Genomic DNA, 13001 nt, shown 5'->3' with positions numbered 1-13001 from the left:
TGGATGGTGGTGATGTCAGCACAACAATGTGAATGTACTTAATACCCCTGGAACTATACATTTTAAAATGGAAACTTTTAAGGGGGGAGTGAAGATATTCTACGGTTTATCTTAATGAGGTAAAGACCTAAATCTCCCAAAATCAATAATTCTGACTACAGTCCATTAATTTTCTCCTTTCTTTTGTATTTTGTTATCTGCAAATTCAAAACTTCTAAGAACATAGTCCCATGTAGTGTTCCCTTCTAACATAGTGCTCACAGGTGAGTACATACAAATCTATGGAGGAATCACAAACATTTATTAGGTAAATTTTAAGTGACTAAAATTGCATTTTATGAAGATCAGCAGAGTCAAAGTGCATGCTATAATAATGTAGTAATGGCTCTCATTAAATGCAAAAACACTGAAGAAAATGGTTACAAATCACAAAACATTCTAGTGGAGTACAGGGGTTTCTAGTGAGATGTGACATTTGTTTTTCAAGTGAGATAAATAAAACGGAGCACCTCTACGTATTTGATTATTTCTTTAGGTGGATGACGCTGAAGAACCTGACAAAACAGCGGAAAACAAAGCGCCCAGTAAGTTCCAGTCCGTAGGAGTGCAAGTAGAAGAGGAGAAGTGGTGAGTGCACGTGCGCGTGTCCTTCCACCCTGAGGCTGGCAAGTGGCACAAGTATTTGCCCCCAGGGTAAACCAACACGATTCAGTGATATTGTCGGTTAACTTTTGGTAGCATTTACAGGGTAAGCCTGAAACAGTATTAGCTGATTCCCTCCTCTGCTTTAACAGTGGAGACCACGCCATTGAAGGTTCAGCTAGAATAGTAGAGTAAGCACATTGCATTTACATACAGATAAGCACTGTGTATATTACTGTTGTGTTGCGAAACTATTCCTCTTCAACAAACCTTTCTATTTGGCACTGTAAACTTTTTAAGAGACGAGGACTTCCCTGATTCCTTGTTTTCTCTTAGCACTTAATAGTGTTTGGTGTTTGATATGCACTCAGTGAATGATAAATAATGAATAAATGGGGGAAAGGAAAAAGAAAATTTCCCATTATTATCCGGGTGGGGAAGTGGAGCAACATTAACTCTCATTCATTGCTGGTGGGAATGCAAAATGGGACAAAGACAGTTTTAGTCTTACAAAACTAAAAATATTCTTATCATATGATCCAGCAATCACACTCCTTGGTACTTACCCAAAGAAATTGAAAACTTATGTCCATGTAAAAACTTGCCCACAGATGTTTACCGCAGCTTTAGGCATCATTGTCAAAACTTAGAAGCAGCCAAGATGTCCATCAGTAGGTGAATGGATAAATAAGCTGTGGTATATACAGACGATGGAGTATTATTCAGCATTAAAAAGAAATCAGTTATCAAGCCACGAAAAGACATGGAAGAAAATTAAATGCACATTACCAAGTGAAAGAAGCCAATCTGCAAAGGCTTCATGTTATTATATGATTTCAACCATATGACATTCTGGAAAAGACAAAACGATGGAGACAGTAAAAAAGTGGTTCTCAAAGATTGGGGAATGAGGGATAAATGGGCAGAGCACAGAGGATTTTTAGGGCAGTAAAACTATTCTGTTATACTACAGTGGTAGGATCATTTATGATACTTGAATATATGTCATTGTACAGCTGTCAAAATCCATAGAATGCACTACACCATGACTGAACGCTAATGTAAACTATGAATTTTGGATAATAATGGTGTGTCCATGTAAGTTCACCATTGTGTACCTACACGTTCTGTAGGTTCACCATCTGGTGGGGGATGTTGGTAGTGGGGAGAAGAGGGCAAAGGTATATGGGAAATTGCTCAAGTTTGCTGTGAATCTAAAATTGCTCTAAAAAATAAATTTTATTAATTTAACAAAGCAGGAGGGTGGACAATGTTAACCTCAGAGTTTTGTCCTGGGGGTGTGATGTTTCATATATGTAAAACTTTAGAAAATTACCTGACATAAAAGAAGCTCTGTATAAGTATTTCCAATTCTATTATGTACCCAGATAGAATCTCTCTAAAGATTGAAATTTTAAGAAAGCAATTATACCATCTTTTCTTTAAAGTAAGAGAATAACCTCAAATTTAAATTTTTCCTTTAAACATTTCCCCTGCAGCCAACTGTTCTTTTACCAAATTAATGCCCTGACACTTGCCCAGCATTCAGAATGTAAAATATTGCATTATTTGGCCTAGTAGCAACCCAAAAACTTCAAATGAGCCACTTTAATCATGTTATTGAAAAGTTGAACACTTAATGAATTGTTGAAGTTTGTAAGGATGGTCAATTCCTCGGTAAACTGAGTAGTTTATTTAAAATTCATTCTCCAAAGGACTAGTAAACCCAGTGTTGGTGCTTAACTTTCTAAAACGCACCCTTCCTCAGAGGTCACTTTATAGTTAACCTCTGTAAAGTAAATAAGCATTTAAATTTATGTTAATGATGTTTTCAACCTCTCCAAAGGAAATCCATTGTCAAACAGTCAGGGATTACTTATATCTTCTGTCTCTAATTATAATTCTTTTTATAATTTTGCTGGTAGTAATTCATTTAGATGGGATCTTAAAAAGCTAATTTGGGCAGATGAAATTACCTAATGACAGAGAGGGGATTTTCTTAAATTATCTAGTGATAAAGCTGAGACTGTTGTTTTCACAATGAATGGCCAATACAACCCATCTCTTCCTTCCCCAAATAAACAGACTGATATGCAACAGTAACCTAACAAAAAGTGAGAGAAAGAAAGAAAACAGAGCCAGAGAAAGATAGTACAGAAAGAGGAAGAGGAACACTTTGTAAGAGGCCAAGAGATTCATTATCACCTTTTGAATTTGCCACAATTTAGGAACCAAAACTAACATAGCAAAGTCCACCTGGCTGGTTTGTCTGTTAAAGGGTAGACTTGTAAATACAGGGTGCTCTTCAGTGTTCCAAATCAAAACAAAAGTCAGTAACTCATTAGTAGAAAGTAAAATGCACTAAGTAACCTATCTGCTTCAAAAAAAAGGGGGGGGAGGGATCAAAATGAGTATTACAAATGCTGATATATTTGCAGGCAGCCATGACATCTTCAGAATGCCATTGATAGCAAATATGCCACATTCATTCTCCAGGGCTGCCTCATGGTGGGGCCCTGCACAGAGGAATGCTAAAGGTCACTAGTTTGAATGCCATGGCAGCACCAAGCCAGGGACAATGCATGCATGTGGTTTGGGAACAAGACAGCTTATTTGAAGGCCGTGAAGAAACTCCGCATCTCCAGCAAACACTAGCTATCTTCCTTCAATGCCGTTTCTCGGGTAGGCTGGAGGCACTGTTTGACAGGATCCACACGGCATATGTTTGCTGACATGCAGGACTGGTGCTGAGCAAAGCGGGCAAGTCGTGCCACCTCCTCCCCGGGATTACTCGCCTCCACCACGGTTCTCTGTCCCACGGCCTCCTAGCATCCTGTATCCATTCTGTCTGGTCTTTTGACGACTCCCCGGGAATTTGCATGAGGTCTTCCTTTCTTCCAAGCTGATAATTAGCAAATCTAGTAAACCAATCCTTCCTATTTACTAAGGTGAGAAGCAAAGAGTCTTCCAGGGATCTCCCCTTCCTTCTGGGTAACAGCTGTGCTTCAACAGTGGTTCAAACTAAACTTCTTGCACTAGCCCATTAGTGGCTATAACAGTGGACAAAAGAGAAAAAATATTATTTTCATTATAAAATTGGTATGAAACAGCAAATTTACTTCGAAGAAAACATACAATAGCATAATAACAGTTTATAACTCTCTGATGGGCTTTGGAGCATTTTAAAAAACTGATTATATATCTTATTATTAAGTATTATCTATATTTTCTATAATTGGATAATCTAACGATACTACACTTGATCTTAGCCAAAAGGCCGAGAAGCGATTGGATAATCTAACGATAAAGAGAGTAAGTTCATATTTATGTATTATAAAAATTTATAAATTACAGAAATAAAATAAAATCCCCCATAATCTTATCCATTAACCATGAATTAATATAGGGGTATAGTTTTACCCATACTTTTTCCAGGAAAATTTTATTTTATTTTATTTTATTTTATTTTATTTTATTTTATTTTATTTTATTTTATTTTATTTGAATTCCACTTTGTGTTTATTAAAAAAAACAAAAACAAAGCAAAAGCATCAAACTTCTCTGGGTTACTTGCTTCTGACCATGTTTATTTTTTGTTTTGTTTTGGCACAAATTGCCACAGATGAAGAGGACAGGAGAGGGAAACACACAGACACACACAGAGACCATTTTCAAAGCTGGAAGGCAGAGAGACTAGTGATAACCGACTTAGCTGATCAGAGAAACTGAATCTAAAGCCAGTGATGCAGAAATCCAAGCTGTACCTTGATTTAAATTTCAGAGCCCACAGAAGGCATGGGAATATGTTGGGCAGTCAAAGTAGAATGAAGGTGGAGCTACAAACCCCTTGGACCTGCAGAGCCTGTGCCAGTCCTTCCTCTCTGGGGCAGAGGCCTGGAGGTTTTTCATCTTCAGAGGCTAAAACAAAAGGGTGTCTGATCTGGAGGACAGCAGCACAGTTGAGGGCAGTATTACTGCACTGAAAATAGGAGGATACGTGCAAATTTACAAACAATTTGAACCCAAGACCCAAAGATTCTGACATCAAGGATTTGGCAAGCTACAATCCCAGCCAGATCATCCTGCAGTGAGGATTAGAGTGGATGAGCCCCTCCCCCAACCCCAGACTTTTGTCTGGTTTTTAGTCCTGGTCATAATAAATAGTCATAAAAGCAAGTTCTGAATAGTGACTTAAAGTCTTATATTTATCCACCAAGTTATGATTTCCAGTGCTCTTCATTCCTTTGTGTAGGTCCAAAGTTCCACCTAGCATCATTTTCCTTCTGCTTGAAGAATTTCTTTTTAAACCATTCTTATAGTGTATATCTACCCGTGATGAATTCTTCCAGCTTTTGGGTATTGAAAAAGTCATTATTTTGTCATCATTTATTTTTATTTTTTTAAATATATTTTTATTGATTTCAGAGAGGAAAGGAGAAGGAAAGAGAGATAGAAACATCGATGATGAGAGAGAATCATTGATCGGCTGCCTCCACCACTCTGGGGATCGAGCCTGCAACCTGGGCATGTCCCTTGACCAGAAATTGAACCATGTTCATAGGTAGATGCTCAGCCACTGAGCCATGCCAGTCGGGTTCGTTTTTCTTCAATTTTAGCTTAGTATTATGCCTATATTGAGACTCTTAATTGAGGTGTAGGCACAATCTACTGAGTCTTGCTTTTCTGCTTATTGCCATATTCCCCATGTTGCCATATTGCTGACTTAATCTCTAGTTCAGAAACAAAAGTGTGAAGTGAGTGTTATAGGTTTGGCCTTCAGCCCGTGTTGCAACTCAGCTTTCATAAGGTTAGATATTTGTGATATATTTTGTAACAACTTATAAATCAGTCATTCTTAATTTTCACAACTAAGAGTGTTAAGGGATGGTAGAAGTTTTGAATTTATATGCTTTTTGTTATTTATTAACATTGTCAAATTAACAAACTGACATCTGATGTTAGAGATTATATAGATAGAAGCTACTGGTCTCATGGCAATTTTCTAGAAAGGAAACTCCAGAATGTTATTTTTCTGGTGTATGTATATTTAATATTTCCATCTGTGTCTTTGTAAAGGACTTCTTAACTACCTGGGATCTTTAGCGATCATCCATGTGAGATGCAGTGCTACATCAAGGACGATTTGCCTTCAGCATCCAGGGAATTAGAATAGAAAACTTTAACTAGAATAAGTGGGTAGTAAATCACTTTGTGGCTTCTTTTCTTCCTTCAACCACTCCCCCACCCCACCATGCCTTCGTGAAATATGTGAAGTTAGGTAACAGTGAAAGTCATCAGTAGGATTTGTGCGTTTGGAGCTATGTGTATGCGAGGGAAAGGCAAAATCCTTTCATTGGTGTTGATGGGATGGGAATAGGAGCAGATGGGTATTTTGATGATTTGCAAAAAAGCCTCTGGTCTTTCTTATCTCCAGTTGGTGGAGCCATCTCCTTCTCTACTAGTTTACCTTTTGTTTATTGCAAGATAATATGTAGGCTCCAGGGGACACTCAATGCTGGGGGTGGGGAGACTATTGCTGGCATCAAAATATGCTTGAGAATGACACCTGCCACTTCAGCAGGCCTGTGGATGCACAAGTCAAGGTGTAGTTGTTGGAGGAAAGTACTGGCAATCTATTATGAAAGCTGCTCTCTATTTCTAAACGCACATGCCTCAGGGAATAAGATGATTATGCTTTTATCACCAACGTCTCTTCTATTTCTATAAAATTCTGAGTTTCTGAAATCTTTCTTGCTTCATACATTCAAATTCATGGCCTCACAACTGAGTGGAACAATGTGAAGAAGTAGCATTGCTTTCTCTTTTAGCAAGCGTCAACTACTATGAATGATCTCTTTTGATTGCAAATGACTTAAATATGTAAACTTTGGGCTTCTAGTGATTTGTGTCTTTTCAACTAGGCAGGACGTTAAAACAAAAAGCCAAAATTGAGACAGAACCTTCTGACAGCCAATTCAGGAACCACAGACTTGGAAAGACCTTTGGCAGTCAAAAATATCCGCCTTTGCCAACTCAGAAGCTTTGGATCAATCCCCACTCCTCACAGTTTACTTGGAGTGCTGCATAGCCTAATACCCACTATTGATCTTAGGCAGGATTTGGCAAACAGCCTCTTTTCTTTGCCAAGTTAACAATATCATGATCTAGCCAAATAGTTCCTTACAGTACACCTGAGTTTTAAAGGTGCGTCATTCATGCGTTTCAAATTTCAAAAGCCTGAAACTTGGCATAATTCCTGATATGCCTCATACACGTTCATTTTTTTTTTCTTTCTCGCCTTCCTTCTTTTTTCTTTTTCTCTTTCCTCCTTCCTTTTGTCTTTGTCTTTTCCACCTCTCTCTCTTTCTCTTACACATTTTTCAAGATAATTTAGTTTACAAAAAGCATCTATTTCACAAGCCTATGGCCTCCATTTGACCCAACAACAAGACCACAATAACAAAAAAAAAATTGTAAGTGAGACCTCTTGGGCTTTTAGCTGCCTGAGGGCAGGAGCCAGGGAGTGACCTAATGCTCAGATTGCTGAAGAAAACAGTTCCTCCTGGGGCAGTCAGTTCAAGGATGTTCTGTTGAGACTCCTCACCAAGGTTCTACAGTGACAGCCCATCACTGTGCTAGCACCTGCCCAGCTGGCACTGGAAGGAGGCTGGCAGCATTCTGGGTGCCCTCTGAAGCTACCACATGATAACAAGCCCACTGTGGTTATCTCCCATTTCCTCTCTTTCTTTTATTTGACAAATATAATACAATTATTTGAAGTAGAGAGAGTCTTTATGTTGAAAACCTATTCTATTTTCCTTTGCTTAAAGAGATTTTCATGGCCCTGGCCAAGTAGCTCAGTGGATTAGAGTGTTGTCCTGATATGCCAAGGTTGCAGGTTCAATGCCTGCTCGGAGCACATACAAGAATCAACCAATGAATAAGTGGAACAACAAATTGATTCTCTCTCTCTCTCTCTCTCTCTCTCTCTCTCTCTCTCTCTCTCTCTCTCTCATAAATATATAAGGGGGAGCTCTTCAAGCAAAAGAGTGACCGACATGGGGGGTTTTAAATAACCAATGGATTTTTGTGTTGAGGTAGTTTTAAAATGTGTCGATAAGACAGTGCTAACCTCATACAAATGGGGAGCTGGAGAGCTCCTCCCCACTGAATTTGGAAACAAGGGCTGCATTAGGCCTAGGTTCTTCATGCGCTGTTCCAACTGGGAAGGTGATGTGACAGAAAGCATGAACCTTGCCCCAGTCACATGCTCAGTGGTTGGAGCATCACCCTGGGTATGAAGGGTCACATGTTCAATTCCTGGTCAAGGTCATGTACCTGGGTTGCAGGTTTGGTCCCTGGCCCTGGTAGGGTCACGTGTGGGAGGCAACCAATTGATCGATCTCTCTCTCTTCCCCTTCCCTTCTACTCTCTCTAAAAAAAAATGGAAAAAATATCCTCAGGTGAGGATTAACCGTAACAAAAAAAGCATGAACCTCCTTTTTAGAAAGTTGTAATTTTTTTTAATATATTTTAATTGATTTCAGAGAGGAAGGGAGAGGGAGAGAGAGATTGAAACATCAATGATGAGAGAGAATCATTGACCAACTGCCTCTTGCACACCCCCTACTAGGGATCAAGCCTGCAACCTGGGCATGTGCCCTTGACTGGAATTGAACCCCAGGCCCTTCAGTCCTCAGGCTAATGTTCTATCCACTGAGCCAAACCAGCCAGGGCTAAAAAGTTGTAATTTTTATCTCAATCTCCTCACCCCACATCTTTCTTTTAACCTATCTTTTATTTTATGTAAGGAGATATCTTGGGTTTTACATCAGTTAAAGGGAACCATTTCATAAAATACCAAGATGGCTGCACTTTTGAAGAGTAGCATTTTGAGATCCCACATATATTTGGCCTGGACCAAAGGCTTGGTGACAAATGTCTGAAGTCCCCTATAAAGAAAGAGCAGCATAGGACTCGTGTTTCTCCTTTTGAAACTAGATGTAGCCCTGAGAAGCAACCACTATGTGAATGAGAGAGATAAAGATCACCAGAAGCCAGAGGATTGTGCAACAGGACGACTGAGTCCGTCTCCTTAAGATAATTTCATGGCTTAGGTCTCGCATAATGGAATCCTTGCAGGTCCCAAGCACGTATATTCTAAAGATAACAACTGTGCTTAGTTTCTGTTCATGATTTACTTTGCTTAGACAGCCCCATAGGACAGAGGAGATGAGAATGGGCCTGCAACTCGCCATCTGCGTGTTGATTTGTAGCCTGCTGTGCAGAAAAGTCGCGGGAGGGGGGCAGAAAATCCTCTAATTGAAATATAAACTGGTTTCATAGAAGGAGCACAAAGCAACAGCAGAGGTGAATACTAACAAGTGACTTTTCTCTTGCGATTCAGAACAGACAGGGTATTGTGTCCCATACTGGTTGAGCCAGTCTGTAGTTTCATGGTTTTTTGCTCCTTAGACCAGAATATTGGCCGGTCTGTTTCAGAAGCTGTAATTATTACACACTGTGCCTTCAGGGCATGAAGGACCCAAGAAGCTTCAGCATTGGAGATTGTGGGTTCAAAACTAGCAAGACACTGGGGTCAGCTTTTGGATTTTTAGCAGCAACCAGCAACTGATCTGTTCTTTTCAAAACTACAGAAATTAATCCAGTGACTGCTTCTCTGTTTTTATCAGAATTTTAAAACAGCAACAACTTGATGGCACCCTTCCCTGAGAAGGAACTTTGCCCATGAGAGACTGAAAACGTTCTGTAGAGCAGAACATTCTTTGAAAGCTCTGGGTGGAAGAAAGCACTTGCTTGAGGAACTTAATTGATAGACACAGTGCAGCCGGGACAGGGCTGCCTGAGTTCAAAGGCACCGCTTTTAATCCCAAACCATTTTCATTTCACTTAACTGTTATTTCTTTCTGGGTGACTAAACTGCAAACTCCTACTAATCTGCTGCCAAGTGATTTTTCTTAAGGAGGTGGAGACTTTACCAGATTCATAGCCAGGAGCCTCTGTCAGGAATGCCGATGGTACGGTTTTGTGTCGATAGAAACGGGCCCAGGAAAGGAGGTCATTCTGTTTTGTATGTGAAGCAGATTCTGTCTCTGGCAAGTTTGCTCCAGTTGGAAACAATAAGGCACTGGTCCGTCCTTAAGTCTGGAAATGTAATGCCTCTGGCAGCACAGGATCTTGGAGAGTGCAGCCTCGTGTTTTCTCATAGCTGGGATTTTGTGTTAGTAGAACAGCCACACTGTTAACTGTTGCATCCAATTCACACATATGCAGCTGGACAGGAAGTTCGGAAACAAGTGGCTCTTCTACGTTTCCTTGCTGGTACAAGAGATCTACAACATTGCCTTCAGACTCTCGCACTATGCGATTTTTTAATGGCCCATTGGAGAGTTTGAAAACTGATAACATGACCAGGTATAATGGAAGTAATTTCTTGAAAACAGCAAACAGTGAAACGGGCCAGTTTCGTCTGGTCCATCTTCATAAAATGAATCACAACATATTTGATCATTTTGACTATGCTAATAACTAACACAGATTAGTGCAGCCACTTTTTTCCTAGATATTTATAGTCTTAGGGGAGAAAATGATTTATTCAGATGATTGGACTCTCTCCTTTTTGGGACTTCTAGTTTTTCTAAGGGGTATAGAGTTGCAAATAATTACCTGTTTTATTCTGGTCACTCTTTATTTTTGAGGGATCAGAGTATTAGTCTTAATTGGCTTTCACAGAGTGTTCCAGGAAAGTTAAGAAGCATATCTGGTTTATTAAATGTTGTATTGTTTAGTGCACTATGGAACATGAAACAGTAACTGAAAATCAACTGGCAAATAAGCACTCTTAAAATGGTATAATCATGAACTGATCAAGAAAATTTACCACGTCGGCCCCATTAGGATAGCTACTATTAAAAAAACACACAAATAAGTGTTGGCAAGGATGTGGAGAAATTGGACCCCTTGTGCACTGTTTATGGGAATATAAAATGGTGTACCTGCTATGGAGAACAGCATGACAGTTGCTCAAAAATTAAAAACAGAATTACCATATTATTCAGCAATTGCACTTCTGGGTATACACCCAAAAGAGTTGAAAGCAGGCTCTCGAAGAGATATTTGTACACCCATGTTCATAGCAGAAGAGTCCATCAAGAGATGAATATATAAACAAAATATGGTATATACATACAGTAGTCCCCTCTTATTTGCACTTTTGCTTTCTGAGGTTTCAGTTACTGGCATTCAATCATGTCTGAAAATATTATGTGGAAAATTCCAGAAATAAACAATTCATAAGTTTTAAATTGTGCACCATTCTGAATAGCATGATGAAATCTTGCTCCATCCCTCTCTGTTTCTCCTGGGAAGTGAATCATCCCTTTGTCCAGGGCATTAGCTCTGTGTACACTCCCTGCCCTGCCCGTGAGTCAGCAGCAGACTAGGTTATCAGATTGACTGTCCCATATCGCAGTGTTTGTGTTCAAGTAGCCCTTTTTATACTTATTGGCCCCAAAGCACAAGAGTAGTGATCCTGGCCATTCAGCTATGCCAAAGAGAAACTGTATAGTGCTTCCATTAAGTGAAAAGGTGAGTTCGGTACAATGAGAAATTTTGAGAGAGAGACCCACATAAATTTTATTATAATGTATTGTTATAATTGTTCTATTGTATTATTAGTTACTAGGGGCCCAGTGTACGAATTCGTGCACCTTGAAAGGAATTGTGGGCCATGAGACTGTGGTGGGCACAGGGGCGGGTCTCAGGCCATCCTCCATGCCCCTGCCCGACCCCTCCCACCATGGCCCCCCGGTCCCCTGTCTGCCGGCCGCCCTGCTCCGGTCACTGCTGCTCCCATGCGCTGACAACACTGGCCCCGCTCACACCTGCTAACGGCGCTGAGCAATTGGGGCCAGCATCAACAGTGGGTGCCAGCAGCAGCTGCTGCCCCGATCGCCACTCAGGAGCAGGGGAAGGTGGAGAGCCCTCAGGGGTGATAGGGGGTGGCAGCTGCCACTCACACCCGCTGATGGTGCCTAGCGATCGGGGCCGGCACCAGGCATGGGCAGCGGGTGCAAGTGGGGCCGTCACTGGCAGCAGATGCGAGTGCCTGCAGGACCACAGCGCGAGGAAGCAAAGAATTTTCAGTAAGCACCAGAGGCTTGCCCTGATAACAGCGACCAGCACCCTGCCTTGATCTGGTGCCCCCACTCACCGGCTCCACCATCCCACCATATCCAATGCCTGCCATGTTCCGCATACCCCCCCCCCCCCGTGGTCAGCGCACATTATAGCAACTGGTTGTTCAGTTGTTCCACCGTTCGGTTTATTTGCATATTAGCCTTTTATTACATAGGATTGTTTTTACTCTCTTACTGTGTCTATAAATTAAACTTTATCTCAGGTATGAATGTGTAGGGAAACAGTATATACAAGGTTCAGTACTAACCATGGTTTCCAGGATCCACTGGGGGTTTTGGAGCATATCCCCATGAATAAGGGGGGGGTTATTATTCACCCTTTAAAAGGAAGGAAATTATGGCACATGCTACAACATGGATGAACCTTGAAGGCATTACGCTAAATGAAATATGGCAGTCACAAAAGGACGATTACTTTATGATTCCACCTATATAGAAGACCTAAAGTAGTCAAACTCAAAGGCACAGAAGGAATGGTGGTTGCCAGAGCCTGGGGAAGGGGTAGGTAGAATGAGTGGTAGTTATTTAAGGGGTAAAGAGTTTCAATTATCAAGGATGAAAAGTTCTGGAGATGGGTAATGGTGAGGGATGCACAGCCATGTGAATAATGTACTTATGCCACTGAGCTGTACACTCAAAACTTATTAAAATGGTAAATTTTGTGATATGTATTTTTTCACAATTAAAATATATAAAATATTAGATCAAGAAATTACCTTAAGAAAAAAAACAACAAAGAAATACAGATGGGGTAACAGACACACGATGCTACCTTCAGTGGACTTATATTCTCCACCATTGTTTCCTGCCTGTGCCAGGAGCCGTTAAGCTTGTGTGTGTGTGCATTTAAATTGCTTCACACCCACAGCTTCCTTTCCCCTTGTCTGAGAAAGAATTCACTGCTCCTCGGTTCTTCCCCAACCCTCCCATCTTCCACGTCTTCACCTTCACTGCAGGAATCAACCAGGGATGTACAGAGTCCTTTGGTTGTCCATATAAAGTGCTCAGATTGAATCTCTTCTATCACCTTGGTAGAAGGACTGTGAGAAGGGAAGTTAAAGGCACGGGGGAGGACGGTACAGGAAAACTCTAGAACTGTGAGCTGATTTTTGCCCCAAAAGCTTTGTTCCAAATAATAAC

General features: G+C 40.6%; 1 protein-coding gene across 15 annotated transcripts in view; it reads left to right on the top strand.

Moving 5' to 3' along the window:
* The window catches only part of DLGAP1 (DLG associated protein 1), a gene marked incomplete at its 5' end in the record, with an annotated part of 616937 nt that overhangs the window by 577621 nt on the left and 26315 nt on the right, over positions 1 to 13001 (top strand). For all 15 annotated transcript variants that reach the window (XM_081097407.1, XM_081097406.1, XM_081097403.1 and 12 more), the window contains one exon: positions 536 to 627. In XM_081097407.1, coding sequence (XP_080953533.1) covers positions 536 to 627 — 92 coding nt within the window. The remainder of the gene's footprint in view (positions 1 to 535; positions 628 to 13001) is intronic.

This window comes from Myotis nattereri (assembly GCF_964212035.1).
Source record: "Myotis nattereri genome assembly, chromosome: 8".
Taxonomy (NCBI): Eukaryota; Metazoa; Chordata; class Mammalia; order Chiroptera; family Vespertilionidae; genus Myotis; species Myotis nattereri.
This window is presented reverse-complemented; position numbering and strand designations above follow the sequence as displayed.